The sequence below is a fragment of the Odontesthes bonariensis genome, chromosome 8, assembly GCF_027942865.1.
Source record: "Odontesthes bonariensis isolate fOdoBon6 chromosome 8, fOdoBon6.hap1, whole genome shotgun sequence".
NCBI classification, from domain to species: Eukaryota; Metazoa; Chordata; class Actinopteri; order Atheriniformes; family Atherinopsidae; genus Odontesthes; species Odontesthes bonariensis.
This window is the reverse complement of record NC_134513.1, coordinates 10,077,000-10,104,790: the sequence shown is the minus strand read 5'-3', so window position 1 is coordinate 10,104,790 and position 27,791 is coordinate 10,077,000. Positions and strand designations below refer to the sequence as shown.

Sequence of the window (27,791 nt, the reverse complement as noted above, 5' to 3'; positions counted from 1 at the left end):
TGCAGACGGTCTATTTAGAGAAATAATTTAGAGACATAGGGCTTTAGGTACAAGCCATTTATTTGGTATATTTACAAAATTCTAACATACATTTTGAGTGTCAAAATTTGATTCTCAGTAGCTTTCTATAAATGGCAGTTCAAAGCCTAATACAACATTGTATGAAGCAGTTCAAAGCCTAATTAATATTAATATTTTATATTGTGGATCTGTCAGCATATTCTACAAACTAGAAAGGGCCATGCGAATGACCCAATTAAGTGACACTTTCATGAAACATTTTTAACAATATCCAGCAGCAGAAGACACAAACAATCTTTCAAAGACTGACAAGACAAACTGAATATGGACAGATTGGTAACTTAAAGGCAAACATTCATCTAAATCCAAGCTAAAGCTTCCACGTGTAAATTTATGACAAATTATATGCAAATAGATAACGACTCCATTATATTGCAGTGAAGGTGTGCTAAAGATCTTTGGACTAAGGCATAAAGTGAGGAGTAAAAAAACAAAAATCTTGTCTGAGATCTTATTCTAGACTCCCTTGTGTTTTCTACAAAACAAATAAAAAAAAAAAAAAAAACAACTCCTGAGACGTATCACTCAGTAATACTATAATCTTCTGCAGAGTTTGGGCTGTAAAAAACAATAGTCCCTTGCGCAATTATATGCATCAGATGTAGAATGTTTATCATAACAGCAGATATATACAGAAAGCTTGTATTGTCATTTTCACAACAAAGCCGTGAACCAATTTCAAACCGCTTCTCAATTTCTTTAAGTATTAAATCCAATTTCCAATTAAGGAGTATCAATTGTGGTTCATCAGCTTTTCTATTATATCTGATATAATCATAGATAACATCTGCATCTGTTACAGTTATGTAACAAAAAAAAAAAAAGATAAAATTCATATTTAGTGTAAATAAAGCTTGAAAGCAACAAACATTCATTAAATAATATATCGATGGGTAAAATGATTTCGTTGAGCAGGATCCAAATAAAGATTTCAACAAAATTCAAATCAAAGACAAAAGGCACAATTCTATGTTCGGTAAATATATATGCATGACAATGTTGATAATTGTGTCTGGTTCTAAACAAGGATTCAGCAAACATATTTAATAGTGCTACTGACCTGTATCAAGCAGGTGCAATTAAGTGGATACTTGCTTTCTTGCTAAATGTTAGAGGAGAAGATAACATCTTTCACAGGTCCCCTTTTAATGGAGAGGGTTAACCATATTAAACCATATTACACGTACGGGACGGAAACACCCTCTTGAGAGCAACGCTCTCCTATTATCCGTGACTGCTATAGTTGTTCCTTCCTGTTACCTTAAGTTGGTTATAAAGTTGGGCAAAATTGTTGAAACCTGAAACTGAAACCTTGCTGCCAAGAAACAAGATAAACAAGACGGATCCATACACTTGACTGGATACCTGAACCTTCAGGACTACTTTTGCTCAGATTCCCGTCCATCTCAAACTACATTTTTGGACTGAGTTGATGCAATTCACTCAAGTTTAAAGTTACAAATAAGCCTTTGTGCAAGCAGGATCCTCAGAATATGAAGTGGATAAAAAACAATGACCCTTGGATTACTCTAAATTCATCCTGGCTCAATATCAGTGTCTCGTTCTTTATACTTTGTTGTACAGAAAGGAAGCAAACAGTTCCCATCTGTACAGTTTTATTGTTAAGCTAACCAGCAGGCCCGAGGGACCCGGGAGCGATGTTGTTCTTTACATCCACCTTTTGGCAAGAAAGCAGAACAATAACCAAACAAACAAACAAAAAACAAACAAAAAACAAAACAGTAAGCTGCTATTCAAAGCATAATGAAAGCTCTGAGCTAATGAATCCAACAATAACTGATAGTGCACTCAATTATGAAAAATATATCTGGTCCCCTGAAGGCCTCCATTTTAGCTTTTGGTCCAGTCTATGAGGAGCAGTTGTTAAGTGCACTTTGGGGACGGAAAGGACACTTTAAAACCTGCATGAATGTGCATGAGAAAAAGTCTGAAACACCACGACAGTCTACATGATGAATGTGTTATCCTGGATTGTCTCCACAACTTGGGTTTTCTCATAATCTAGAAACAGAATCACAAGGAAACCCTTCCTTCATAACGCCACAAAACGAATGCTACATACAGTATTACCAAATATCTAAACCCCCAAACCTCAAAGCAAACCAAGTGATTCGATGCCACTGAATAACCTTCAAGTCTGTATTACACACAGCAATCTCCCTTCAAGGTGTCAAAAAGAGGGAATACATTCTGCTGAAATATATATGTATATCGTTTTCTTTTTAATCTTTTGCATATATACACACATCACCTAATACCTAAAGGATATACCGAAGGTAATTTTGATGTAAATCTGCAGATTAGCTCTGAACAATGATTAGTCCTTCTCCTTCCGTGTCCCCTTTAGTGAGTGCCGAAACTCACTGGAAATGTTATCTACATCAACACTGTGACTCAGGAACTGTAGTGATCCTGGGGAAAAAACAAAAACAAACAAAAAAAGATGTAGATCTCTATAATCTTGATTCATAAAAGGTGCTTAAAGATGATTTGAAGACATTTTTGACTAACCTGAATTGTGTTAACAACGCCGCTTGCCATGACCGATAGCTTCCCTGCTACCGAGCGCACTCCGAGTTTGAGCTGCGACATGTCAGGAGCACTGGGCAGCACGCTGCTCAGGCTGTAGGAACCGCCTGTGAACACGAGACAAGAGTCAAGCAGACAGGCAGCGAGACCTTGGCTTCATGCAAGAGCCTGCCAACGGGACAGGTTGCCATCAGGAGGAAGATACTGTGATATATCGCCATCTTTCATTATGTCAAATCGTATCAAATTATGTTGTCGGCTGTAATATTTTCTTAATGCTTTAAGTTCCCAAGCAGTGACAAAGTTGTTATGGTTGTGTTTGCCTGATTACAGTTACCAAGACATCAGTCTTGTGATGTTAAAATGTGATTTTTTACTCACGATACCATTTTGGAAATGATATCTGACTACACATGGAGTTAAACAGGAGGCATTATACATTAAAAGGTATCATGTACAAGAAGTATTCATCAAGTTATTCACAAGACATTAGTTGGCTAGATTCAATCATCAAGCTTGATGGAGAGAATTTCAATTTACAGAATAATTATGTACATTTATTCTTGCTTTAGGCTAAAGAATTACTCATACACAAATAATTACAAAATTTGGAATTTCCGTGAGCCATATGCTTACACCATTTTAGAAAAAGCAGCAAAAGGCAGTCATGTCTTACCAGCCTGTTTCTTTGGCTCATCAAAAAGGTCTGCTGAACTTATCGCGGCGCTCCCTGAAAATCTCTCCAGTCGTGTTTTGGCCTCATACTAAGGCAAAGAAATGATAAAACATACTTGTTGAATACAAACACCTCTGTCAATCAAAAACAGATGAAAATGGCTCTGCAGCATCACTTCCATCATATGTTTTTTTAAATGAATGTGAAATGCTATTTTGATCATTTAAAATAAAAAACAACAACTTTATATTACTAAACTCTAATCAAACAAAACGTAATATGAATGGTGTAGCACTCTAAGTTTATTAGGTACATATGTACTACTTATTGTGACTCTGTACCTCGGAGTGGTCTTGTTTTCCAAAGTACATGTCGGACGAGATGGCTTTGACGTCATCTCCAAACTTTTTCCGAGCTTCTCCTGAATCTGAGACTGGAAACGATTCCGCTTTCCTTCTGGCTACGGGCCTGATTGGAAATAATGATCAATTATGAAGTGACAACGGGAGCAATTTAATCATTCGATAGATAAATACTTGATTGATCCCAAAGGAAATTCAGTTTAAACAGAAAGTGTAACATCAAAAAGCATTTTTGTTATATAAAGTTTACACTAGAAGTTGCACAAGTTGCACAGAACTCCTGAGAACTATTTTGCAGGTGCAGGATGCAAAAGTACAAATTATTCTACCTTTCATCAAGTGAAGTTATGGTGGAGGAAAGATAGAAGTCTGGCTCTGGTTTCTTGCTCTCTTTCATCCAGCCTCCTCCATCGCCTCCATCTCCCCACCGCAAAGCGAAACTATCCAAGGGGTCCGTTTGATCCTCAAATCGTGAGAGGACCCTAAAAAAAGCAGCAAAAAATAAATTAGACAAGACAAAAGACATGAGGAAACTGTAAACAATATTAATAACAATAGCAGTAATGCATTTCAAAACGTGCATTTAATTGACTTCATCTGACCTTGAGCTGAAGGAGCCTTCATCCTCAGCTTCATCAGTAAATCGCTGTGCTTTGGTGGTTTTGGTTCCCAGTGGACTCTCCTGCTGGATGATGTGCATGTCTGATGTGACAGAGTGAGAAACTCCACTACCAAACAGAGCAAAGGAAGAGCCACAATGAGAGCACGACACACACAAATGAAAAACTAAAATCGTAAATCAGCACCAGGCTTTTTCAATATTTCACTCTTCATCATTATACCTCCTGACGCCCAGACCCATGCCCATGCCCAGTCTCTCAGCTTGCACCTTTTTCTTTCCCTCTAATCCCTTCAACTTCTGCTCCTCAATTTTTCTTTGATGCTCAAGATCCTTATAGGCCAGCCGCATGGATGGAGCACTGAGGAGAAAAAGTAGGTGAGCTCAGAATTGACAAAAAGAGGACAAATAGGCAAACCACATGCAAAAATTCAAAGCCAATATTCTGCTGAGCTAAAACGCCTAAAGTGGCTGAATCCTGACCCTCGACCTCCCTTGTAGAAAACTCACTTTTTAAACATCATTAGGTTAGTAGGAAAAAGCAAGTAGAGATTTAATGATTGATCAAAAACCAGAGTCCCCCTCACCTGGACTCCTCTGATGTAATGTTCTTCTTGGCAACAGCAGAGCCTTCTTCTTTCTCCCTGACTTTGTCAGCTGCCTGAGCCTTCTTCTCCAGCTCTGAGAAACTCTGATTGCTCACTTTCTGAGCACCCAGACCGCCCTTCCTAGAAGCCAGCTTCAAGCAGAAACACGTATAAGTACTCGGTCCCGTCTGATAACGAACATACGACTATGTTTAAAATAAGCGTTTGCACATACAGTTTTCTTGGCACCTGCTGGCTTCTTTTTGAGAAGAGAAGAAGGCTCTGTAAAAAAAAAAAAAAATAAGAGAGTGAATTTTACAATTCAAATATGCTAAGATAAAAGTAGAGAACTGCTACATACAAAATACAAACAGACCTGGGTTTGCTTTTGGAGAAACACTCAGCATTTCCACACTGGGGCCCTCCTCTAAATTTCCTGAAAAAAAGGGGCAAATGTTCATGAGCTATACCACAAAAAAATAAATAAATAAATAAATAAATAAATAAATAAATAAAAGATGCATCTATGTGCTACATTACTCATCAGGCAAACAGGATACCATTTGGGTCTTCATCTTTGTCCAGACTCACAGGCTTCTCAGATGGGGAGGAGCTCAGACTCATTTTGTCCATATTCAAATTTTCTGGCTGGACAAAATACAGACACATGAAGGAATTACAAACACCCAGGTATTTTCAGATAGCCATGAATACACAATGTAAAACAAAAATGCATATAGTTCTGTGCAACACCCCCAAAATGACACATAGCACCTAAATACTAAATTGCGTCACTCAGCAATAATTCCTTTTTTCTTTACCATTTGCATTTTTTCTCAGGAGGAATCAAAAGCAAATGTCCTTAAAAGACTATACTGAAAATACAGCTCCCAAAGGAGAAACTGAATACACATGTGAACACTGACACAGTTTTGTTTTTTAAACCTGACCAAAGCAATGATTTACAATTAGCTGAATTTCATGAACATGGTCAGAATATAACCAATTAACACCAGTAGTGTCCTTAAGGTCAGTGAAAACACAGCAAAAGCAATAATCAGGAGGTATAGAATAAGCCAGAGTCAGTTACTGAACCCACAGTGAAAGTCGTCCTAAAATGACACCACAGACGGTGTGCTGCCAGCATAAAGTAGCACTAAGAATCTGATGAGCAACTGCCTAACACTTGGCACAATAATTCCCAATGGAAATCAGAGCCTTTGTAGCAGCTGAGACGATGTACAGGACAACACATCAGCTTTTTTTTTTTTTCCCCTCTGTGACGCAGATCAGATCATCTTGTTAAAATGAATGAAACAATAAACCTTGACTGATCTGACTGCTCACAGCTACTTTACAGTGACTCCTCTACCCACTGTCGAATGCATTTCCCTCCATTTAGGAGATTTACTCCACCTCTAAACACTCCCTCACTTCGAGCCGCCTCATCCACCTGCAATGGAAAAAGGAGAGAACCCACTGATAACTTGGAGCCTCTTAAGTTAAACTGTGTCGAGATTGCGATCGTGCAAATCTCATGAGAATCGAGCTGATCCACAAAACAGCAACGAGAGCTGCTGAAATAATTTCTCTTAGAAGAATGATTAAGTCTGGCTTGAAAATATAAATAAATAAAAATGTTATCTCAGAAGTGAAAGGTGATCGAGTTTAGTCAGTACCTCTTATGGGAGCTTTTTTCCCTAATACAATACATTTTTTTCTTTTAGTTTTTTAATTTTCATGGGTTCCAATACTCTACTGCTCACCTCAGAAGTTCTTGACTTACTAAGCAACGAGATAACTTTCAACCATTTCATTTAACGTAGCAGTGGGGGAAACTCATTGTTGCTGTACCTAAAGCGGCGCCCTCCAGTACCTTTGAATGTAGACTGAAGAAATCCACCTGCTTGTCATCTGGTGATGTTGGAGAGAGAGGAGCCTGACTGTCAAGCCAAAGCTGTGAGGAAGAGCAGCGCAACTGAGTCAATGACCTGAACACTGACAGATATGCTTTAAGAGGATGTGATAAGCAAATAATTACTACACAAGAAGCCAGAGTTAGTTTTATTTGATCTCTAAGCAACAGCGTATCTTCACTATCTGGATAAACCAACAGGTTTGCATTACCTCAGTGCCATGGCGTCTGGTAGCTTGTGTTGCTAAAGTCTTTATCTTCTCCCTATAAAGCTGGGCAGCCCGGCTATTATACTTGGCATTAGCAGCATTACTGGTGGACCCATGTTGACTGAAGAATGCAATCTGACAGAAAAGTTAAAAAAGTCACAGAAAGGGAAATAGAAATCATCAAGTTGAAGCATTTGTGTGTTATGAAGCACTGACATTTTAATTCAGTCACAATGTGCTGATAAGTTGCCCTCTGGTACTCACTGCACTGGCATTGCCTCCCACTTGCATACATCTTAGCTGGAACCATGACCAATTAAAATCCAGCTCAGTGGACCTGGTAAAAGGACAGTGATAGGATTTGAAGACTACATGATTACACAGCAACAAATTGCACTTTAAGTTCAAAAACCAAATCTTTCATTTGAGAATTATTTGAGAATCCTCTCACTGCATTTACTTGTGTGACCATGTTTTCTCTGTGCCCCATAGTGAGATATATCTGTCTTTTAAATGTGCTTTTTTTGTTTTAATGATGAAATTATTTTATTTCACGAAACCGCTTATCTGCAGATGGTTCAATGGCACAGGGGGCACATTACTCCACAGCTGACCTCTCTTCTGACTTACTTATCAAATATGCAAAAGCCCCCACCCAGTACACTTCTGAATTCATGTAAACATTAGTGCCGTTATAATCATAACATTTTAGCTCTCAAACAAACTGTTTAAATTTTTCTGTCGATTTCATAAAACTAAAAGTTTTAGTTTTTGTCTTTGCAAAGAAATCAGTGACGCTAATGTGGACAAATGCTCAGTGAAATGCAGTTGATCGAGTGTTAAAAGTTAGCAGCTGAAGATTAACGGCTTGCGACATTAAACATTAGTGTGGAGGGTTAGATGTCACAGATACTGAAAGCTGTAATGGCTACAGTGATGGAAATTTGACATTTTTATTAACTTAATTTCTCTGTCTTTATACACTGAATGACTAGACATGACTAACTTTTATGCAAAATGGAGGCAGTCCACTCAAATTAAATCAACCGTAACAAGCCTAGTGTACCATATAACAGTGTCTCAGGTTGGTGTGTGTCTATTAATGCTACCCGAATCAGTTTAATGAAAAGTTCAAATCAGGACAAGCCATTTGTGGACTAATCGGTTTGTAACTATTAGATAATCCAATTATTATATTTTCATTTAGTAGCTTTCAATTTGTAGCTTTTTTTTTCTTCTTTAAAGGACAAAAAAAAAAAAAAAAAACTTATCCCGACTTACCTAATAAAGGACAAGTGCACCCCCAGAGATCTGTGAGTCCCCGAGCAGTCTATACAGAGGAACACACCATAGGTGATGCTGGCCCAGCTGGGGTTTTTAGTCATGCAGTCAAAGCAAACCTAAAGGTTAGGGAGCAAAGAGGACATACAAATGATTATCCGAATTCAAGTATAGACGAGGCAACTGACATTTTAATTTTCTGGACCATAAAGTCAAAATCAATAAAAGCAAACACTGAGTCAATTTAAAGCAACAGATTTGAGGGTCTGAAGTGCATGTTTTTTGGATAATTAGCTGGCAACACTGCAGCTGTTTTAAACAGCTGGTGATGAAGTGGCTTGAATTTCGCCACTAAATTAGTGTAACAACACGCTGTAAAGACTTCCTTTTCATTCAGGATGTCTGCCCTGACGTGTTCCATTGGTTTGTTGACTAAAGATTTCAAATTCAAAGCGTGAGCAAACATGGCAGATGTAAAATGTCAAAATATAGCTAGCTAGGCTGTCAGCCTCTTGGCTAACGTTAAATCTAGTTAAAGCAATTAAGTTTTTGGGCAGTTTATATTTCTGTGAATATTACCAGGGCACAGTTTACTATTATCACAGCATATTTCCACAAGCTCAGCTTATTTTAAACATGACAAACAACGGAGAAATGTTAAATTAATGTAGTAAACGGAAGCCAGCTTTGGCGTTTAACAAAGTGCGACGTGTCAGATATTTGATTCAGTTGACTTCCTCGTTTAAGTCACTCCACCGTCTGCCGTTCACAAAAATCTCACCTTATTAGTATGAATGGAGCGAAGTCGCTTGAAAATAGCAGAAATATCCTGTTTGCTGGGTTCTGCCATCGTTCTACCTCTTAGTGGTAAAAACCTGCCTGGTGGTTACAGGAATGGCATCAAGTAGGCTCCGTGTTTTTCCCAATAACAACCGAATGCAACACGTCAGTTGGAGAACATCATGCTCAGGTTCTGATTGGCCGAGAAAAGCCCGTGGTTGTGTTATTGCAGAAAAGGCTTCTGGGTAGTGTAGTTTGTTTTAACAGCCTTGTTCTCGATAAAGTATTAGGGTAAGAACTTTTCAGAAAATAAATTGTAACGATAAAATGTTTCTATATTCACAGCCATTTTATCAATTGCTGTAAGCTTTTTAATCTTTGCTCCTTATGTCACGATATACACATGAATATTAGTTGAAATTCGTCTTTAATGTTTATTTCCTACATTATTTTTGGTACATTATGCGCTCATGTTTTCATTAAAAAGAACAGACGTGTTTACAAATTCAGTCATTTCAATGATTCTTTTATATGTTTGCATGTATTCAAGAAGTTAGTGCAGCACCACTTTTAATACACATTCAACTAAAAAGTATTCCGCCTTGTTACCATGTCTATTACCTATATTCATGGGTTTAAAGTTGATCTAAGGTTTAATTTTAGATCCAGAGAATCATAACACACTAGAACATAGTAATACACCTGAAACATCCTTATTCAACAAAGCCAAAACTTTTTGTTCAGTAAATTCATTTAATATTTTGTGAACCAACACTTACAAACATTTAATGTGCAAGTACAGCTGCTACTGCCTACCGACAGGAGCACGCCCTGAAAACATGGCAAAATGTCACTTTTTTCATTATAAGAGACAACAAAGGTTATCATCTAACTAATGAATCAAGCAATTCTGAATTTAGAGCTTGTGAAGAGAAGTGTGCAGTAACACAATATGACAAAATACTTGATCAAAATTTGTATTACGGTTGTGAAAAAAGATATACGCCTTCACGTTTTAGCTTTCACTGGAAACTGAAGAATTGTTCACAAAGTATTGGTGGATCAATTCAATGTGAATGGCCCTCTGCGAAAGGGGGGAAAAAAAAAAAATCTTATTTACAAATATAACCTAATAACAGATTCGAGGAATATTCGCCATAAAAACATTCAAATAATGTACAAACTTATTTTTCGATCACAGCATTCTAACAGGAATAGAACACAAGCACTTGTGGCATCATAAATTAACAATCAATTTTAAACTGCAGTTCATGTGATTGCAAAGTTTAAGCTATTCATTCATGTTCAATGCAGGCTATTTAACGTGTGTGTATGTGACAATGCTCGTCCGTGTTTTTATTGCTAAAACTTGTAAAATACTTAAAACAAACAAACCACTAAAATAGTCTCCCATAACCTGACATCAGGCAAGATGCGAGAGAACTAAAACAAGATTCAAGTGAGTCAAACAGTTTGAAAATCATTCATAATTTCTTGAAAAATAAACCATTAATTTCTACAGTCAACAATAAACAGAAAGCTCAGATGTCTGTGCTAAAAAAAAAAGAAGCAAGGACAAGTCAACGGGTCAGTGGTTGCAAATATCTAGCATCAGTAAACGTGAGCAATCAAAAAGTGAAAAGAAAATATAGTCTGAATATACATTCATCTGCAGTGACTTGAGGAAACCTATTCATAAATGAAAATGATGTCAAGGCTCTACTGATCCTGACCATTTCCTTCAGTAATCAGTTATGACCTGAAAGGGAAAATCAAAACCCTGAAAGTAATGACGGAACAATGTAAGCTCTAGTTTAGAAAGTTTGACACAACAACCTCTACGCGAGGGCCTGTTTTGGCAAAAACACATTTATTCAACATTAACGGGCTGGATTCTATTGGCAGTAAAGGTTAATTTTGGTAATAAAAATGTTAATCTCCCTTAATGATTTAAAAAGTGGCTTACATATTCAGGTTGCATTTAGCATTGTAAGACAAGCTGTCAAGACGGTCATCCCAGTGTTTTAAAGAGATATAAACTCACAAATACATTTCATTGTGTCTCACCTAAACATATATCTGAATAGCTTTTTTTCTGTAACAGCATAAATGGGATTTTAGGTAACATATAACATATTTTTTACATTTACAGCAACTGTTCTGTAACCTTCCTGAAATCATCTGGAAACTTGTGGTTTATTCCCACTTTTGTTTGTAAAAAGGTCAGTCCGTAGGAAGCGACAACTATCACAAGGTCCTTTTATACTCTGCAAAAAAAAAAAAAAAAAAAAAAAGAAGAAAAAAGCTCTTCTCTGTCACACTCCCGCTCCAATCCGGTCTTCAGAAACACGAAGAAAAATCAGGATGAGCCCTCTAGTTCCATCTGCACTGTCAAGTCCCCAAAAACACTTTCTTCACATTCATTACATCAGTGATAATTCTTTACTGGATGTCTTCCACATAATTAGCAGGATAGAGGCCCGTTTGTCCATCCTTGAGCCGGCCTTTACACCAACCCTGATCGTCTTCTTCACCAATTTTGGTAAATTCATCACCTAGAAAAGAAAAAAACGGAAAAAATAAAAACAGGATAAACATTGATCTTCTGAAAACCAATGGATTTACAGTTAATACAATTTAATTGACAAAATATAAATTTAGAGTTTGTTCATGTAATTTCAGTTATGCACCTGCTTTGAAGCTCAGCTCATCCTGCTCCTGTCCCTCATAGTCGTAGAGGGCTCGGACAGGCACAGATACAACCGGAGAGGAGGGTTCATCTTCAAATGGATTACCATCACCGTTGGCGGAGAAAGGATTACCAACTGTGTCTTCATCTGACCAGTCTGGTGTCTTCTCCGTGCTGCTGGCACTGGATAGACAAGCAAAGCACCCATTTAGTAAAGAGTTTGTTTGTTCCTCCCCCCTCCTCCAGGGCCTCATGCGTTGTTGAGGAAAATCCAAGTTAGAAAAGTGAGAAAAATAAACACGAAGGCAAATAAAGTTCATTCAAACCACAAAAGCAAAAATGCATCTTAAAATCCACAAAAGGCTTTGTGCTTTAGTCCAAAAAAACAAAACCATTCTCCTTTTGGTTCAATCCAACCCAGAGGAAAACATGCTAATGTGTGGCATTAATGCTACTAATGCTAAAGGCAAGTATTTGGTTCAGGCATGACAAATGATTTAAAAATCACGTTCATGCCACTTAAAGATCAAGAGTCTCTAGTTGAAAGTGCACACGATACTGAGGAAAGGCAAGGCAAAAAGAACAACATCAAAACATATTATTAGGCTCACGAAAAAAAAAGGAAAAAAGAAAAAAGCAACATTAAACAAAGCAAGACCAATCATCGTTTTCAATGCATGATTTGAGTTTTAACTTGGATGGCCAGCAGAGGGGGCCACCTAAACAGAGAGATCAGGCTCTGACAGACAGTTGAAAAACAAATTTACATTGACACATTGACAAATGATTTACAGTCAGATCAGATCACATTTGAATTTCTACCTTGTTTTATTTGCTTCTTCATCAATTTAATATTTGTGTTGATTTGCACCAATAAAAAAATAAATGCTGGTAAATGCACTTCCAGTGATGTTGTAGAACCTATTAGTTTTCAGCCAATTGTAAAAAAAACAAAAAACTAATAGAAATCAGCCTTCTTGTGTGCAAATGTTCAGATCTGACTGCAAGACAGAAATATACTGGAATTCCCACAGCAGAGACATGCGCCTCCATGCGCACAACATTCAATGTTCTGTAGGACATGAAACTGTTAAAAATGAAGGACAGACACATATCGGCTTTGTGTGCAATGCCATTCAGAGACCATGCAGAGCAGCGCAACAACCTGCCACCTGAGAAGAACAGAGGGGATATAAAGAAGACTGCAGAGAAGTAACCATGACAAAGAAAGACGATGCAAGAACGCGGCACGAACGGCGTTCCAGAGCAAAGACAGAAACTGAAAAGGCAAGGAGGCTGCAGGTGGGCGGAGTGTTTTCTCCTGTTCACCAACGTTTTTATTTCCTCTTTATTCACACTGCTGTGGTTGACAGTGGTCTGCTGCTCCTCGGCCATCTCCTCCTCCTCCTCCTCCTCCTTCTCATCCTCCTCCTCCTTCTCATCCTCATCTTCTTCAAATGGGTTTGTGCCCACTGGTGCTGTTTTAGTGGGCACAGTCAGGCTGATGACATGGAACAAAGTGAGAGATGGGTTGTTGACAAGCACAAACATATCGACATACAAGTACATCACCTGCAGACAAAGATGACCAAACGTTTGTAACTTCACTGGCTCCGTTTGACATAGTGACTTGGCATAACCTGAGTTAGACCCTAATTCATTTTGGTATATAAGTAACTAGTAATGACCTTCCGCAGCATGGCAGCTAAAATAACTGTAACATAACATGTTACATGTTTAACTAAATTGTGAAGTTGAAGCTAACTTTTATAACGTAGCTCAACAGAAAATACGCATGAGGCCTGTTCCCATGAACTGGCTTTGAGCTAATGAACGAGGCTGCCTAGTGTCATCAGCAGGTGGCAGTGTGGAAACACAACTTTGAAGAAGAAGACAGTAGCCTTTGTTATAAACAAAGTAAAAATGGAGATGGGTCTTTGGGAATTTAACTCTCTTGTATATGTTGTATTTATGTTTATCTCCTTGTACTTAATCTCTTTGTATATGTTGTCCACAAGTATTGGCCAAGTTTTTGCAATATGAAGAGACCTCAAACCTAAAATCATTCATGGACACCCAGCTATAGGTGTGGAATTTAATTATGTTGAGAAGTGCAAAATTATCTTTGTACTCATCAGATTTACTTCAGCTTCTGTCTCTGAAACTATGACCAAAATATTAAAAAAAATTCTTGTAGATTCCGAGCTTTCCCCCCACTAACAGATGTTATTTTAATTAAGCATGTACAACAGCCTTAAAGAACCTACAGTTGCCAGCTGATGGCAAGAAATGAGATGCCCGTCTGTGTTTGAACTTTAAGTCCCTTTGCTTCAGATATTACTTACCTAACAACAGTAACTCAGAAAATTGAAGCTTGATGAATGTTTAACTGTGTCTTCAGCAGAACGAGATGACCTCCTAATTATTGTATTATTCACAGTAACAGTAAGCATGAGTGACATCAACAAGGTATTATACCGAGTCAAACTAAACATACTTAAAGCACTTACAGTCTTTGTACCTCATAATTAACACAAAGCTTTAACAACATCAAGATTATATACTCTGAGCAACATTTAATTGTCAGCTTTACATTATTTAGGTTATAATAAACCCTAAAAATAAAAAGAAAAAAGAGAAAAAAGAAGAAGGCTGTTTATTTGGTACCATTGTGACTTTACACATCAAGGAACAAAACTTACAGATGGGCGACACCTTCAGAGAAAACACAGGGTTTCTAGTCCGTTGAGAGAATTATTGAACCGTGGAAGCCATCATTTGGCCCTTTGTGAGTGTGAAGCAGTGAAATGTGAACGCCTTTGTTAGTACAGTCTGAGTCTTGTCATGCTCTGAGTTGAGCTTGTGGCATTATTACAACAAACACTCCTGCAGCGGGAGCCTAACAGAATGTAACTTTGGATGATTTTCGTCAACAAACAGATTTGACCTTTTAATTATGAATCCAATTGTTTTACCACCTCTTACTACCACTTATGTTGTTCTCGATCAGACATGGGAAAAAAAATCCAGTTAAAAAAAACACAGCTGAAATTAATTGACCTCATCTCCACCTCCATGAATGTAGACATACTATTGATCCTTATTGATGATGCAAAGGACAGAAAAACAATAAGCTGTAAATGTGGGTGGGGGAGGGGAAGGCAGTCAGTCTGATGGTAGCAAAATTTCCCAAGTTCAGAGGTCAAATGCTTTCCATGCTTGGCATTCCCTGTGTCGACTCCTCTACACACTCCTCTAGTGCGGTCGTGATTACTAAGCACACTCACCACTTCCTACAGATGTCTGATTAAAGGCAAACAGCAGGTATTTGCATGTTCAATTAGGAAAACCTACAAAGGAATGAGTTCAGGCCATGAGAAAGGTCCATAAAAGCAAACACACATGCAGAGAAGATGCTTTATTAACCCATGATTGACTGTCTATATAAATTATTTTTAAATCCTCCTTTTTTTCTCACTTTCACAATCTATTGTTACGTTGTCGGTGCTGTTGCCACAATACTCCAGACAAATTTCTTTCAAAGGACAATTCCATTCTTATCTTATTGGCAAAAGATTACATCAGGTTATTAAAAACTGCCAATCAACGCTCAAGCGGATCCAAGATAACTGGAAGTTTTATGCCGGTATTATGCAAAAATATGTGAATGTTTTTGGGGATTTTTCAACAAAATGTGATGACTAACTGAAAATTATCTTAATCTTTTTATTATTAGCAGGGAAAAAAAAAAAAAAAACCTGAGTGGCTGACTTGAGAACACTAATCCTTTCTTTATACTTCCCAGCACCAATGTTATTAATGCTCATGAAGGTCTGTGTGTTTGTGAGAAATCTTTCCGTATTACTTTTGGCATGCTTTTAGTTATGTACCAGCAGACTTCTGTCTCCCAAAGATGACTTTTTCCACAACAGTCAGTGACAAAATGTTTACCGTTGCCATGGGAATGGCTGTCCAACTATACGTAATTTTCAGATTTTACAGGCATTCCTATAGAGGAAGATGGCATGTGTGGAGTATCTCCGATGTTGGAAGTTTGAATTAGACTGTTTGAAGTGTGTGCATTAAAAACAGATGCTTGGTTTTGTGAGTATTTTTTCGGGGCAGAAAAAGTGAGTCAGTGAGTGATTAGATATGTACCTGCTGCTGGTCTTGGCAGGCTGAACAGGCTGGTCTGACCCAGTTTGATTGATGCCCGTCAGTGTGACCCCCTCAGATGGTTTCTTCTTTTCTCGTCTGCTCAGGGTTCGGTTCAGGTCTATGGACCAGTCCTAGTACAAATATGCAGAAACACCTTTGAGTCAAACTTTGAACTGGCAACTGTGCCCTACATGTTTCAAAACATGCCTCAAAGCTCAAAGAGGTTAGAAATCTCACAGACGTGCACAACAACACTTCAGTAAAGTCCAGGATCAGTGACACATTCCTAAGGTTGCAACACTGTCTGGATTTCAAAACTGTGCATGCACGTGTGTGAATGAAGTAGAAGTCGAATAAAATGACAGATACAGCCATGCACAGTATCCATCACCTGTTGAGAGAAACAACACCAAGAGATTTGCCCACAAACCGCAAGCTTACGATGGAGCAACAGAGAGGTTCAATCAAATACCATCAAATCTCTATTAGTAGAACAGTTTTTTTATATATATGACCAACTAAAAATTTCAAAAAGCTCATCTGAATAATGGCAGGCATAACCGGCAATGTAATGTCATATTGATAATAATCAAGCATCAAGTTGAAAAATGACTACAAAAATCCTGTTTTGGTGCCCTTTGCAACCTATAGATGACATAGTCAACATGTCAGCACAAACTCAGAGCTTACTCAAGTGCTTATCATAACCCCTCTTATCTCTCAAATCCCTCATAACTGCCATGTGACATAATGAAGGCCTTACATGGATGGCAGTAATGAGAGGGCGGCACTGAGGGTCAGAGTTTAAAAATGAAAAAAGAACAAGGTTTTTCTAGGAACTCTGATATTCAAACTATATAAAGGCCATGTACTCCAAGAATATTTGTTTTGATTATCTTTCTCTATGGTTACTCAAATACAAGATAAAAACACAACCACATCAAACACACACAAACAGAAGAAGTAGTGTGAGAGTGTTAGGGGGAGTAAAGGGTCCCTCCATGGCTGCTGTGAGAAAACAGCCCTCCCATGCAGAACTCACTACAATGGACCTTCTCTTAAAGGAACGAGGATGCGACCAGTCCAAATTCTGTCAGACATAGGAAAGGGATGCATGTGGAGAAAGGGTTAATTTGGACAACACCTTCTAATTCTACAGCTGCAGGACCACCTACATTAGAAAAACATTCAAAAGCATGCATGGTTATTAGATTAGTTGTGAGGCAATTTATGTCTTATACTTTTTTTTATTTAGTTGCATGTAAATTGTCAGAGATGATTAAACCTTTTTATTAAAAAAAAAAACTGAAACCTTGAAAGAAAAAGTGTAAGAAGCCATCTTACTGGAACAGCTAAGCCTGCAAGAGCACTTAACAGCACTATTAATTGTAGCAATGCAGATTGTGCACATGCAGCTTTCCTTTGCCTTTTTGTCTGATATCTTCTGGGAACACGACATAAACTATATCCCTCTTGCTGCCACAGCGACCACCGAGGATAGATTTACCACCACCCTTGCAGCCAAACAATATACCTCAATGACAAAGGCGACACACGGTTGCAACGTCAAAATTTACAGGCAAAAAGCCATGCTGCCGCTAAAAGCCTTTCCCCCTTCAAACATTTTCCAAAGCCCACAGATTACTTTATTTCTAATAATTGGTAGTTCTCACCAGTGGGAAAGTCGTTCTTAAGAGAAAATGCTTGGCATCTCTGGATAAATAAAAACCTGAATTGACTCTTAAGTACTCTAATGAATAATATATACGGTCTATAAGTGTACATCTTTATCTCAAAGTCATTACCAACTCGCCTTTCAGAGGTTGTGTAACAAAGCAAATCTAATGACCATAACTTAGTTTGTCTCTATGCATCATGAAAAATTTTTGGGACATTCTAGATAGCTCCTTACATGGTCCTCCTTTTTTTTAATCTTTTTTTAAAGCTTTCATTAGTAAGAATCTAGGCTGTGTTAAAGTACCTCAAATTGGGGCCAATTCATTGGCATGCCAGGGCCTTGATTGGACCGGAACCACTTCAGGTCCTCCTCAGGATCAGTAGCAGAGACCGTGTCTTCCAGGGTGTGGTAGACTGTCTGGAATCTAGTGACAGCACAGTGCAGGAAACAGGTTATTTTTTTATGTAACTAATAAAAAAAAAAAAAAATAAAAAAAAGAAGAAAAAAAACATTTCTGTATCACTTTTCTGAAATAATCTTATGTTGAAAAAGGAGTAAGATTCAACCCTAGGATAATGCCTTCTGTCTTACATGTGATTGGTTGAAAGGTCCAGGTGCTGCTTAACCTCCAGTAGCAGCTCTTTGAAAAAGCAAATCCGTTTATCTTCAAACTGCTGCCACTGCTCAAACACCTGCTCCATGTTTTCCATATACTGAGGGGTCAACTTATCAAGCTCCTCGATGGATTTCTCGTAGCGTTCTTTAGTCTGAGCGGAGAGTAGGAATGAATACACATCACTCAAAACAGTATGTGTTTTAAATTAACATCTGTCTTTTTGCACAGGAAGCATTACCTTCTGGGACTCCTGCTGACACTTCTCCACCTTTTCCTGGAGTTTCTTCTGGGCCTCAGGGTTGTTGTTGCTCTCCAGTTTGCTGTTGTTTTCCCTGCTGGCTGCCAGCTTCTCTTCTTTGCAGGCTGAGTGGTAGGATTTTTTCATCGTCTCCACCTGCAGAATTAAATTGCGAAAGTAAAATACTTGGAGTAATATCAGCCTTGTACAACCAGGTAAGAGCATCAGATGAAAAGTACACAAAACTTAAGAATTGGTACCTGCTTCACAACAGTAAAAAAAAATAATGTAAGAATTTCTTGATATAATCTTCATTGTTGAGTTCATTTGGTCACCTTCTACCAAAATGTTAATGAATGTTACTGTCTAAACATCTTTTTGGGGGAACTCTTAGTGTAATGAAGGTTTTATTTATTAAGTTTTGCAAGTTTTGTAAAGCTGATGACTGGGATTTAAAATAAGGTGTGACCTGGGCCAAGGCCAGAGCAGCCATGTCCCACATAAAAAAACAATGTAGACACAAGTAGGTGGCACTTAAAGAACAAGAGCCTGCCCTCCCTTTTAATCTGCTATGACAGGAAGTTAAGCATTGCTCAAAATGTGCATGTGAAAATCAACATCAGAGCCTCAGCTCTATAAGGCAAACACTTTATCCTTTTTAGAGGGTATGTGTCTTTGACTGTAATATTACCCACAACGCCATCCTTGGCCCCTACCCAGTTGATTAATCTAACTTCCTCTCTGGCTTCCATCACTCGTTTTTATCCGGCTGGTCAATCAATAAATCAATGTGGCAACAAAACTATTTCATTCTGACTGTGTTTGATGCCAAACAAGGATACCGCCACCCCCTATGACATTACTGTCACAGGATATGGGGAAAAAGCTTTAAAGCTGCAATGTGCTCGGTGGGTTTAAACAGACATGTGCTCAAACACATGCACAGAAAGGAATGCAAGAGCTGAAAAGTAAACAGGCCGCTAAATGAGTTCAGTAGTAGGAAATACAGTGACCTGGTTTTGGCCTAAGGGGTGCCTGTCTCCCTCCAAACCCTCACTGTTTCCTTCCCTTCCACTGACGCAAAGGCAGACAGGACAACTAGCTGCCATAATGTGACCCATGTTGAAAATAACTTCTCATATAAGATCAGCACTAAGGGGTTACTGTGCTTTTGTGCTGTTGTTGTTGTTTAGCACGCAGGTAGTCATGGCGAGAACAGACAACAATGGTGAGTCAGTCAAATGCAATCATGAGAACTGAAGGGTGAAGTTTGATAGTGATGTGTGCAATCAGTGAGAAATTATATGACTTGCTTGCATTAACTGCTTTTCTATCTATGGATATACACAACTGAAAATACTTCAAACCTAATCTTTACATCATCACATACCACACGAGTTCACAAACAGTCTGAAATTTGCACCTCTTTAAGTTTCTTGGCCCAAGGTTTCTGAGCCTTGCGGAAGCCATCCTCTGCCTCTTTAGTTTCTTTGAAGCCACCGATCATCTGTTTGTGGTAGGCGTCTTTCTGCCAGTTCTTCAGCTTTTCATAATCTTCTCCCATCAATGCTGCTTTCACCTCCATGTGAAGCTCGCTAACCTTCTCTGCTTCGGTGCATAGAGCAGTCCATGCTCGCTCCAACGTACCATACTGAGGGCCTGCACACAGTTATTCACCTCTTAGTGTTAGCTTTGAGGGAATTCAATGGATTCCCAGATTCCTGCCAATGCATCAATAACAATATTCTAATATTTTGTAGAAATAAATTGTTATTGATTAAATGCATTTCCACAATGAGAGAAGAGGACACCCCAAGGACTTTTAAAATGAAATATCAACATAAATATAAAAAGATACAGATTGTAAGATAATAACTACAATGAAGCACTGAGCATGTGTCATCTTAGATTTCTACCTTTTTCTATAAGTTGCCGCCAGCGCTTTCCCCATTCTGTGAGCTGTTGTGCGTAGGCCTTTTCAATGCGTGCTCGCTCGTGAAGACAGCTCATGAGATCGTTGCAGAGCCGATTGCCATCGTCGACCCGTTTCACTGTACGTTTGTAGTTACCAACCTGAGAATCGATAACACCGAGACCAAGGAAAGGTCAAAGAAAAATGTTAGCTGTGCTTGGGAAGGACTGCACTATTTTCCACAAAGAGGATTCTTTCTGAGCGATGTTAACTTTTCTTTTTTTTAAAAGTCATAATAGATAACAATTTTGCTTGCTTACAGATGTAAACCCATTATTGGTCACCGATTTGCTGAATTTCAATAATTCATTTTGTAAATGAGTTGTACGAGTTGTAAATGTTATATCAATACTACATAAACAAAAAATACAAATAGTAGGACAGGGATCTTTTGTTTAAAAGCAATCATAAGAGAAGACCGTTAAATATCTCACCTCCCAGAAGCTATCGCTGGAGACATCGATCATGGAGTCATCATAGGCGCCTGACATTGCTGCTGCCCAAACTCACATTCAGTGTGTAGGGTCTGTAAAAATTAAAAATAAAGCCAAAACAATTTAACAAACAGAGAAATCCAAATCAAATGCCAACGTATCTTTATTTTGAGCACACAATCAAACCAATATCTACAAGTACAACCAATCATTTATAAGTTAATAAAACACAGTCAATAATACTATTGTTGGCAGAATTGTGTTCAGTGAAGCATTTTTATTTATTTATTATTACACTGCTGTAAAAAAGGGGAAATATATAAGTATATCATTTCTATTCTGTTTAAAAAAATATATCTAAACAATAATATAGATACGTCACAACTCAAGATCTGTCCTTCACACATCATCTCACACTTCTTCTCTCTGCGTGTGTTGAAAACCAACAGCTTGAACACAACAAGATTTAGGCAACATCGCCATTCTGTCACAATAACATTCCTCAGAGACCACAGCTGGGGATCAGATACAGATAAGAGGAGAGTCCACAGGCACAATTCAAAGACAGGGAGAGTGTGATCTGGTTTGATAATCCAGGCAGCAGGTGGGTGTTTTCATCTAATTTTATGACTTTTTCAACCTCAACAAGTTCAAGCCACAGTGGCCACTGGCCTCGCAACAAGTCTCTACTATTGCAGGGAGAAAGAGAACGAGACCATCGAGAGGCACACAGCAGGCAGCTTCCGTTTCCTTCAGACTGGTACAACAGCCAGTTCTCTGTTACTCGTCTCTCCTCGCGTCCATCATTTCAAACTCAACAGCACCCCCAAACAGCCTCTCTTTATTCAACCCCTGATTCCTCTCCTCTATTTCTTAGTCATTTCCTCCCTTTCTCATCTGCTCAGAGCCTCTTGTCTCTCTACAGCATTCAGACCAAGTATCTCTTGTGTCTGTAGTATCAGAATGTGATTCCGTCGAACTGAGACAGACTGCAATTGACACGTTGCAATCAGGATGCAAATGCTTCTCAAGTAACCGCTCGAGATCGGCTTTCACTTTATATCTCACCTTCAGCCATGTGGAAAAACTGCAGCAAACACCAGGAGGAGAAAACAGGAATTAATAACAACAGCTAGTAGCCTAAACCGCGATAGACATGTAAGCCGAGGTCTGCACTATGTGTTGCCACCTCTTTTTGAATCAGACTAAGAAAAACGGGAATAGCAAAAGTAATTTTTATTTTCCAGTGAATTTAAGAGTTTTAGCAAATCAATAGATTTTAATTTGACTAACTGTAGACAAACATAATTCAGTTTAGAGCAGGGTATTATTCACACACTGGTTGCTAAATTTAAAGTCTAGATATAGAAACATTTTCAGTTTCAGTTAGTCACAAACAAATGAGGGCCAAGTAAGGCCAAATCTTCATCTTTTATCTTTGAGACTGGTCTGACAGGCTTTTGCACTCACTGAATTGAAGCACATTTTTATCTAACCAAACTCCCATCCCCATTTCAAACTTGTGTCAACTTGTGACTGGATCACACAAGATACTTTTTAGTGCCAAGTGGGATCACAGAGGGCCTCTTTCAGTTGAGCGAGACTGTGAGAGGATGAAGGCTACTGCTCTGTGTGTGTGCGTCTTCATCAATGGTCAGTGGCCCGTGCCCTCCAGAGCAGGAGTTGGACAGAGGACAGCTTTGTGGTTACCACAGACCAGGCAGACAAATGAACAATCCACCCTTTCTGTTTGAAGTTTACAGTCAGGTCAGTCAAGCAGGCAAATACACAAACGCACCCGGAGTGGTAAAAACACAACAGCTGTGGGGTCTGTCATTATTTCAGGAGTAAACCAGACATTTTACTCAACTTCCTTAAGAATGATGGCCTTGATATCAGACAAGTGTCTCAGTAGAGTATCTCCCACGCATCAAATATCAGCAGAAAAAACACAATGTTTGTGGCTTTTCTGATACAGTACATATATAATGACCACTTTCATGTATGACATCTTTAAAAGAACATTTAATCAACATTAGAGGTGGGCAATATGGTGCATTAGTAAAAAACAAACAAAAAAAACACGTGACAAACTGTCAGAGTCTCAAAGCGACATTAGAGTTATGGTTGCTGAGCCGAATTAAGTTTCTCAGATACCATAAAGAGATGCACACACCTTGTATCCATAATAACAGTGGCTGAAGCTTCTTTCTGAGCATGAAAATCCCATTTTCTAGGCCAGTGTTGTTACCTTGTCTCACCTGCTTTTCTTTTCATTTATTTTTACCAGCTGTGCATATTCTTCATTTGTAAATGACTGCTGCTGCAGAACAGGGACACATACAAGAAACAAGGAACAACAAATAGACTCTGTGCATGGTTATAAGTCTACTGACAACTGGAGGATGCAGTTGCTTGTTTTGAGAAGAGAAAAGGGTTAATCATGAGGCGATTTGGAGACGTGATGCGGATGACTGACAAATCAAATGCCAGAGAATGACTACATTTAATCTATAATCACAATACAATAACTTACCAGCACTGGATGACAACTTTTAAACAAATAAAGTTTAAAATTCAAGGTTACACACAGGGGTTCACATAAAGGGAAAAGGGGACTGTATACCCAAATATAATTCAAAACGTAACAATGTATTGGGAATTCTTTCATCACAAAAGTCCTTTCTCTGGTCTAATGTGATCAACAGCAAGGGGAAACAAAAGTCTGCACACCCTTGGCTCTGTAGGACACGGTGGGACTGTTAAACAATTGTATGCAGCCTGACCCCGAACTGTAAACAATGCTGTTGACTGAGCTGAGGACTGAAGTCCACTGCCCTGTAGGAGAACGCTGGAAAATTCAACAGTCTTTGCTGTTATGCACAAGCTGAAAAAAGACCAAAAAAAAACAAAACACATGGGAATGAGTAGAACATTCCCATGAGAGACTGTTAAAATGGGAGTTATGATCATCGAGAACTGACTTTTGTCATTAGTCAACTGTCATATGAGGTGTAAAAAGCAACAAATGCATGATTTCATCAAGGCTACAGAAACTTGGGTAAACAGTGTTTGTAAGATTACAGGCTTAAAGATTACATAATCAACACAACAATGATATCCACTAAAAGCCGATAAGAAAATATACTACTAAGCGCACTGGAATTTGGTTGCCGACGACAACAGCCTTAAGATAGAAGTGAACAAATGCATTCCTCAGTGCTTCTATGCCTTGAAATGTTATACAAGCTCCCACACTGTCACTATCCATCTTACCAAATTTTTCAACATAGAAAGTTGCATCCAAACATGCACAAACCAGGATGACTTTGGTCTTTTAAAGCAGAATTAGGGTTAACAGAAAAGTTTTATAAAAGTTTCATCCCTTGAGAGAGAAATATTCTGAGAGCAGCAGCTGCATGCCACTAGTGCCAAGCTTGTATCGGAGAAAGAAGGCCGGCGGAGAGGCAGCAATAGCAAGATATGATCGTCATGTGCGTTAGCATGAGAAAGCTTACTGTAGTATACTGCTAGTGAGAGGATCTGAGTCAATTCTAAGCAGCAAACACATGAGACGACAGTGACCTCGGCAACTGGAGCAATGAGGGCAAAATTGGTGACCGATTAGAAAACATGGAACCAGAAAAGTTAGAGGCAAGCGATGCATAATGTTGGAAAGATATGCACATAACACAAGAGCATATTCTTTCCCAGACACTGTTATCAAACTGTGCATTTTATATTTCTCAGAGTGCTCCGGGTGTTTTCACGAAGAAACTGTGTCATGAATGGAGCAGAAGAGCAGGAAACGACAGAATACACAGGCCGAAGAGATGAGCACATACGCAGCTGACGGGCACATGCATGCATGCCCTAAAGCGGTTTATGTTTACATTGGCAAGTAAAAAATGTGATCACAGGCAACAGTGAATTGAGTGAAGTAGTATTTCCAGTCTAGAGACTTTAAAAACAGAGGGTTGTGTTTGTGACATGGCTATTATTCCCTCTGATTCCTACCTCAAAAAGACACTTTAATATTGAATCCAGCCTGAGACTAAACCTTTATCAACAGTGTATAACAAGGACATGGCTACATTAATGTCACACAATCTCTCTCTGCCTCTATCTGCATTAGCAACTGGTGGAGAGAGGAAACGTGTCCAGTGAATTGAAGTTAGCACAAGCGCTGCCATGTCATATTTTGTTTCCAGATAAATACTGAGACTTTCTGAGACTGAACGATCGTCCCTGTCGGCCTAGAGTGTTTTGCTTAAATGATAAAGGCTTCGTTTCAAGTCACTTGCTTGCTGTATAAGTAGTTTTATGGTTGATCAAACCTGGAGTAAAACATCCAGTCAAATGTGATCAGCTGTGAGGATTTGCAGCATTTCTTTGTCCTCTGTGATATCTAAAGTGAATATCTTTGGGTATTGGATGTTTTTTAGGTTTTTTTTTTTACGTACACCAAACAACAATACATGAATCCAGAAAACAAAGATCAGATTGATCGATATTGAAAATACAGCAGTTATAATAATGCCGAACAACACAGTCAACTCAGTACAAGTGCTGATTAGGTGGAAATGAGTGGAAGAGTGCTATAACATACTATCTAAATAAAATTAAAAAAATACTCCACTTGGCCCGTTACTTTTTAAAATAACAAAGGTTGCTTATCTGACCAGGATATGTGTTTTGCTGTTTCCACTTCCTTTACTGGTTGCATAAAAATTCTGAAACATCTCACAGGAGAGGAGTGCAGCTGAGCTAATCAATCCCTTTAATATTGCAGTTTCACAGCAGGACATTGCTTAATCCCTACATTGCAACGCAAGTACAACCATTAATTTCGTTCCGTTCTCGCACATGCACACAAGCTTGAATGTCAGCGGTATCTATTGCATTTGGCGATCGTGCCCTTGATTTTAGTCCACTGTCAGTCAGTCACCTCTGCCCTCTATACTCATGTGAGCTCAACAGCTGCACGACTGCTGATCTCACAGGAACACAGCCTTTTCGAATGTGGAGGCTCTCCATTACAGACCCCCTACCATCCAGGCCTTGTAAAGATCACAGACAAAGCTTTAAGCTGCAGTTAAGCAGCTAAAAAACCTAACACCATAAAACCATTAAGTCTATCAATGCCAGATCGACCATAGCCTCAACATAATTGGCCACTGACTGCTGAAAAACCCCTTCTTCCATGAACAGTGAAAAACAATGGCGTTTGTTCAACACTTTCAGGCACTTTCCACTGGGCATGCCAACAGCATGGAGAGGAGCATAATGGAGGGAAATACAGTATTACATGAGAGGGAAGGGGAGATCCTTACATCACTGACAGGCAAATTAAACGTTTTTTCCTGTGGAAGTCCCTGTCCTGCACTCGTGTGTGATACATTTAAAGCTGGAGAACTTTCAGGAAAGTGCGACTAACACAAGCCATTCACAAAGCCTTTATACACGCTTCAGAGTGCGTAAAACAAACTGCATTTCCATTCTGAATTCAGGCTTTGTTGAGAGTTTTTATACTCACTCATGCTGATATGAATGAACAAATTCTATGATTAAATTATGTGGGGTAATATCCCTTTAAGTCATTCATTTGTGCTATTGGTGAATAGACCAGCAAAGATCAATCTAAATGGAGGGCAATGCCTTCAGCCTAAATTGGAAAACCTATTCTAAGTTTAGCTTGGTTCTGTGACTGGGGAAAAAATAAAAAAAAATCTGTTCAAATGCCCCCCCCCCCCAAAAAAAACGGAACCAATAGCATTTTCACTACTGCTTTACTTTAACAACCCTCATTCTACAAACACAAACCACACACATTTTCTCGGCGTCACTACGCTTGCCTTAATACTTCCAGTTGTATGATGACTGATAACTTCCACTGATTCATGAAAATATCATGACTGCTGACTGTCACCCCCGTGATAGGACACAGCTTCCCCGTTTCACGTGATTAATTACCCCATACAAGTACCTCACCCTAAAGTTTAACAATGATTGTCATCGACGCTCTGACTTTGATAAAGAAGCCCCCTTTCTCTCGATGAAAATAACTCCAGTTGTATGTAGAGTACAGCAGTAACGACTGAACTTGGCAGCGTGCTGGCACTGCGTAAATCTAGCCAGTGACTGAGCAGGATGAGAAGCATTGGTCGGCCCGGGAACGACAGGGCTGTGGGAACTCTTTATTGTAAATGGCTATATTTTTTTTTGCAAAGTGAGCATACTACACAAGAAGGGTATGGCAAGTACCAGGAGGTTATCTTTCCTTGCGAAATCTGCCCCGCCCTTTATCGCTCTAGGCAACGAAACATTACTATTTCTCTAAACAGCTGAGGTGAAACAGCTCAATTTAAGCTGTTTTACAAGTCCATTATTGAAGCGACATTTAGTAAACAACGACCTAACGGTGCTCGTATAGTTATGTGGACACATTTTACCCTGAAATACTATAAATACTCTAACATAAGTTGCATTCATCGGTCGACTATTTCAACTTAATAGCTTACTGTATATTTAAAATCCACTCAGCACTAACATTATTGATGCTTCAACTTGCCTGAATGGTTTTAGGCCGTTTAGAAAGGCAACTTCCTCCCATTGAGAAGAAAGTTAACTTTAACGTTAGCACCGATTTTAGCTCCAATGTTAGCAAAATTAGCCACAGCCCAACAGTAAAAAGTTAGAACAACGGTACAGCAAAATAAAGTCTCGGTGTAATCTTACCTGTAACAAGTTTCCTATTCTTGATATACTGTGTTTGATAGAAGAGTTGTTTGTCTCGGTGTTGCAAATTCACAAATCTTTTCGCAGTTTAAGTGCTCAACAGCAGCACCATAGACCAACTGACTGATTAAGTGACATAACTTTCAGTTACCCGCAGCGAGAACCTCCATATCCGGTTAAGATTTTCAAGATAAAACTGTCATCAGGA

General features: G+C 38.7%; 2 protein-coding genes across 5 annotated transcripts; both read right to left on the bottom strand.

The window, feature by feature from the left end:
• Nucleotides 1–42: 42 nt before the first annotated feature.
• Nucleotides 43–9,231, bottom strand: arfgap3 (ADP-ribosylation factor GTPase activating protein 3). The gene is made up of 16 exons (XM_075471660.1): nt 9,062–9,231; nt 8,281–8,399; nt 7,264–7,336; nt 7,003–7,134; nt 6,752–6,832; nt 5,436–5,523; nt 5,252–5,311; nt 5,111–5,157; nt 4,876–5,027; nt 4,512–4,649; nt 4,272–4,397; nt 3,999–4,151; nt 3,649–3,775; nt 3,308–3,395; nt 2,614–2,738; nt 43–2,514 (listed from the first exon to the last, which is right to left on the bottom strand). The coding sequence occupies exons 1-16, from the start codon at nt 9,128–9,130 to the stop codon at nt 2,497–2,499; spliced, it is 1,596 nt and encodes a 531-aa protein (XP_075327775.1). The 5' UTR covers nt 9,131–9,231; the 3' UTR covers nt 43–2,496.
• A 562-nt stretch (nt 9,232–9,793) lies between these two features.
• pacsin2 (protein kinase C and casein kinase substrate in neurons 2) lies at nt 9,794–27,712 on the bottom strand. 4 transcript variants are annotated; one of them, XM_075471656.1, is made up of 12 exons: nt 27,584–27,712; nt 20,846–20,937; nt 20,356–20,512; nt 19,863–20,098; nt 18,440–18,595; nt 18,177–18,352; nt 17,889–18,009; nt 16,950–16,997; nt 15,908–16,038; nt 13,083–13,250; nt 11,751–11,932; nt 9,794–11,615 (listed from the first exon to the last, which is right to left on the bottom strand). In XM_075471656.1, exons 2-12 carry the CDS (start codon nt 20,900–20,902, stop codon nt 11,503–11,505), a joined length of 1,545 nt encoding a protein of 514 aa, XP_075327771.1. In that variant the 5' UTR covers nt 20,903–20,937; nt 27,584–27,712; the 3' UTR covers nt 9,794–11,502. The 4 variants fall into 4 exon arrangements, with proteins under 4 accessions (XP_075327771.1, XP_075327773.1, XP_075327772.1 ...); XM_075471658.1 differs by lacking the exon at nt 13,083–13,250; XM_075471657.1 differs by lacking the exon at nt 16,950–16,997.
• Between the last annotated feature and the right edge of the window lie 79 nt (nt 27,713–27,791).

Coding starts and splice junctions, on each gene's coding strand:
- pacsin2 (XM_075471656.1), bottom strand. CDS start 20,902: ATGTCAGGCGCCTATGATGACTCCATGATCGATGTCTCCAGCGATAGC. Junction 16,998..17,888: donor TGAATTGGCCCCAATTTGAG/GTACTTTAACAC, acceptor TATGTCTGACAG/AATTTGGACTGGTCGCATCC. Junction 11,933..13,082: donor AATAAAGAGGAAATAAAAAC/GTTGGTGAACAG, acceptor TTGTCTATCCAG/TGCCAGCAGCACGGAGAAGA.
- arfgap3 (XM_075471660.1), bottom strand. CDS start 9,130: ATGGCAGAACCCAGCAAACAGGATATTTCTGCTATTTTCAAGCGACTT. Junction 4,398..4,511: donor ATGGGTCTGGGCGTCAGGAG/GTATAATGATGA, acceptor TCTGTTTGGTAG/TGGAGTTTCTCACTCTGTCA. Junction 3,396..3,648: donor GAAAACAAGACCACTCCGAG/GTACAGAGTCAC, acceptor TCTTTGCCTTAG/TATGAGGCCAAAACACGACT.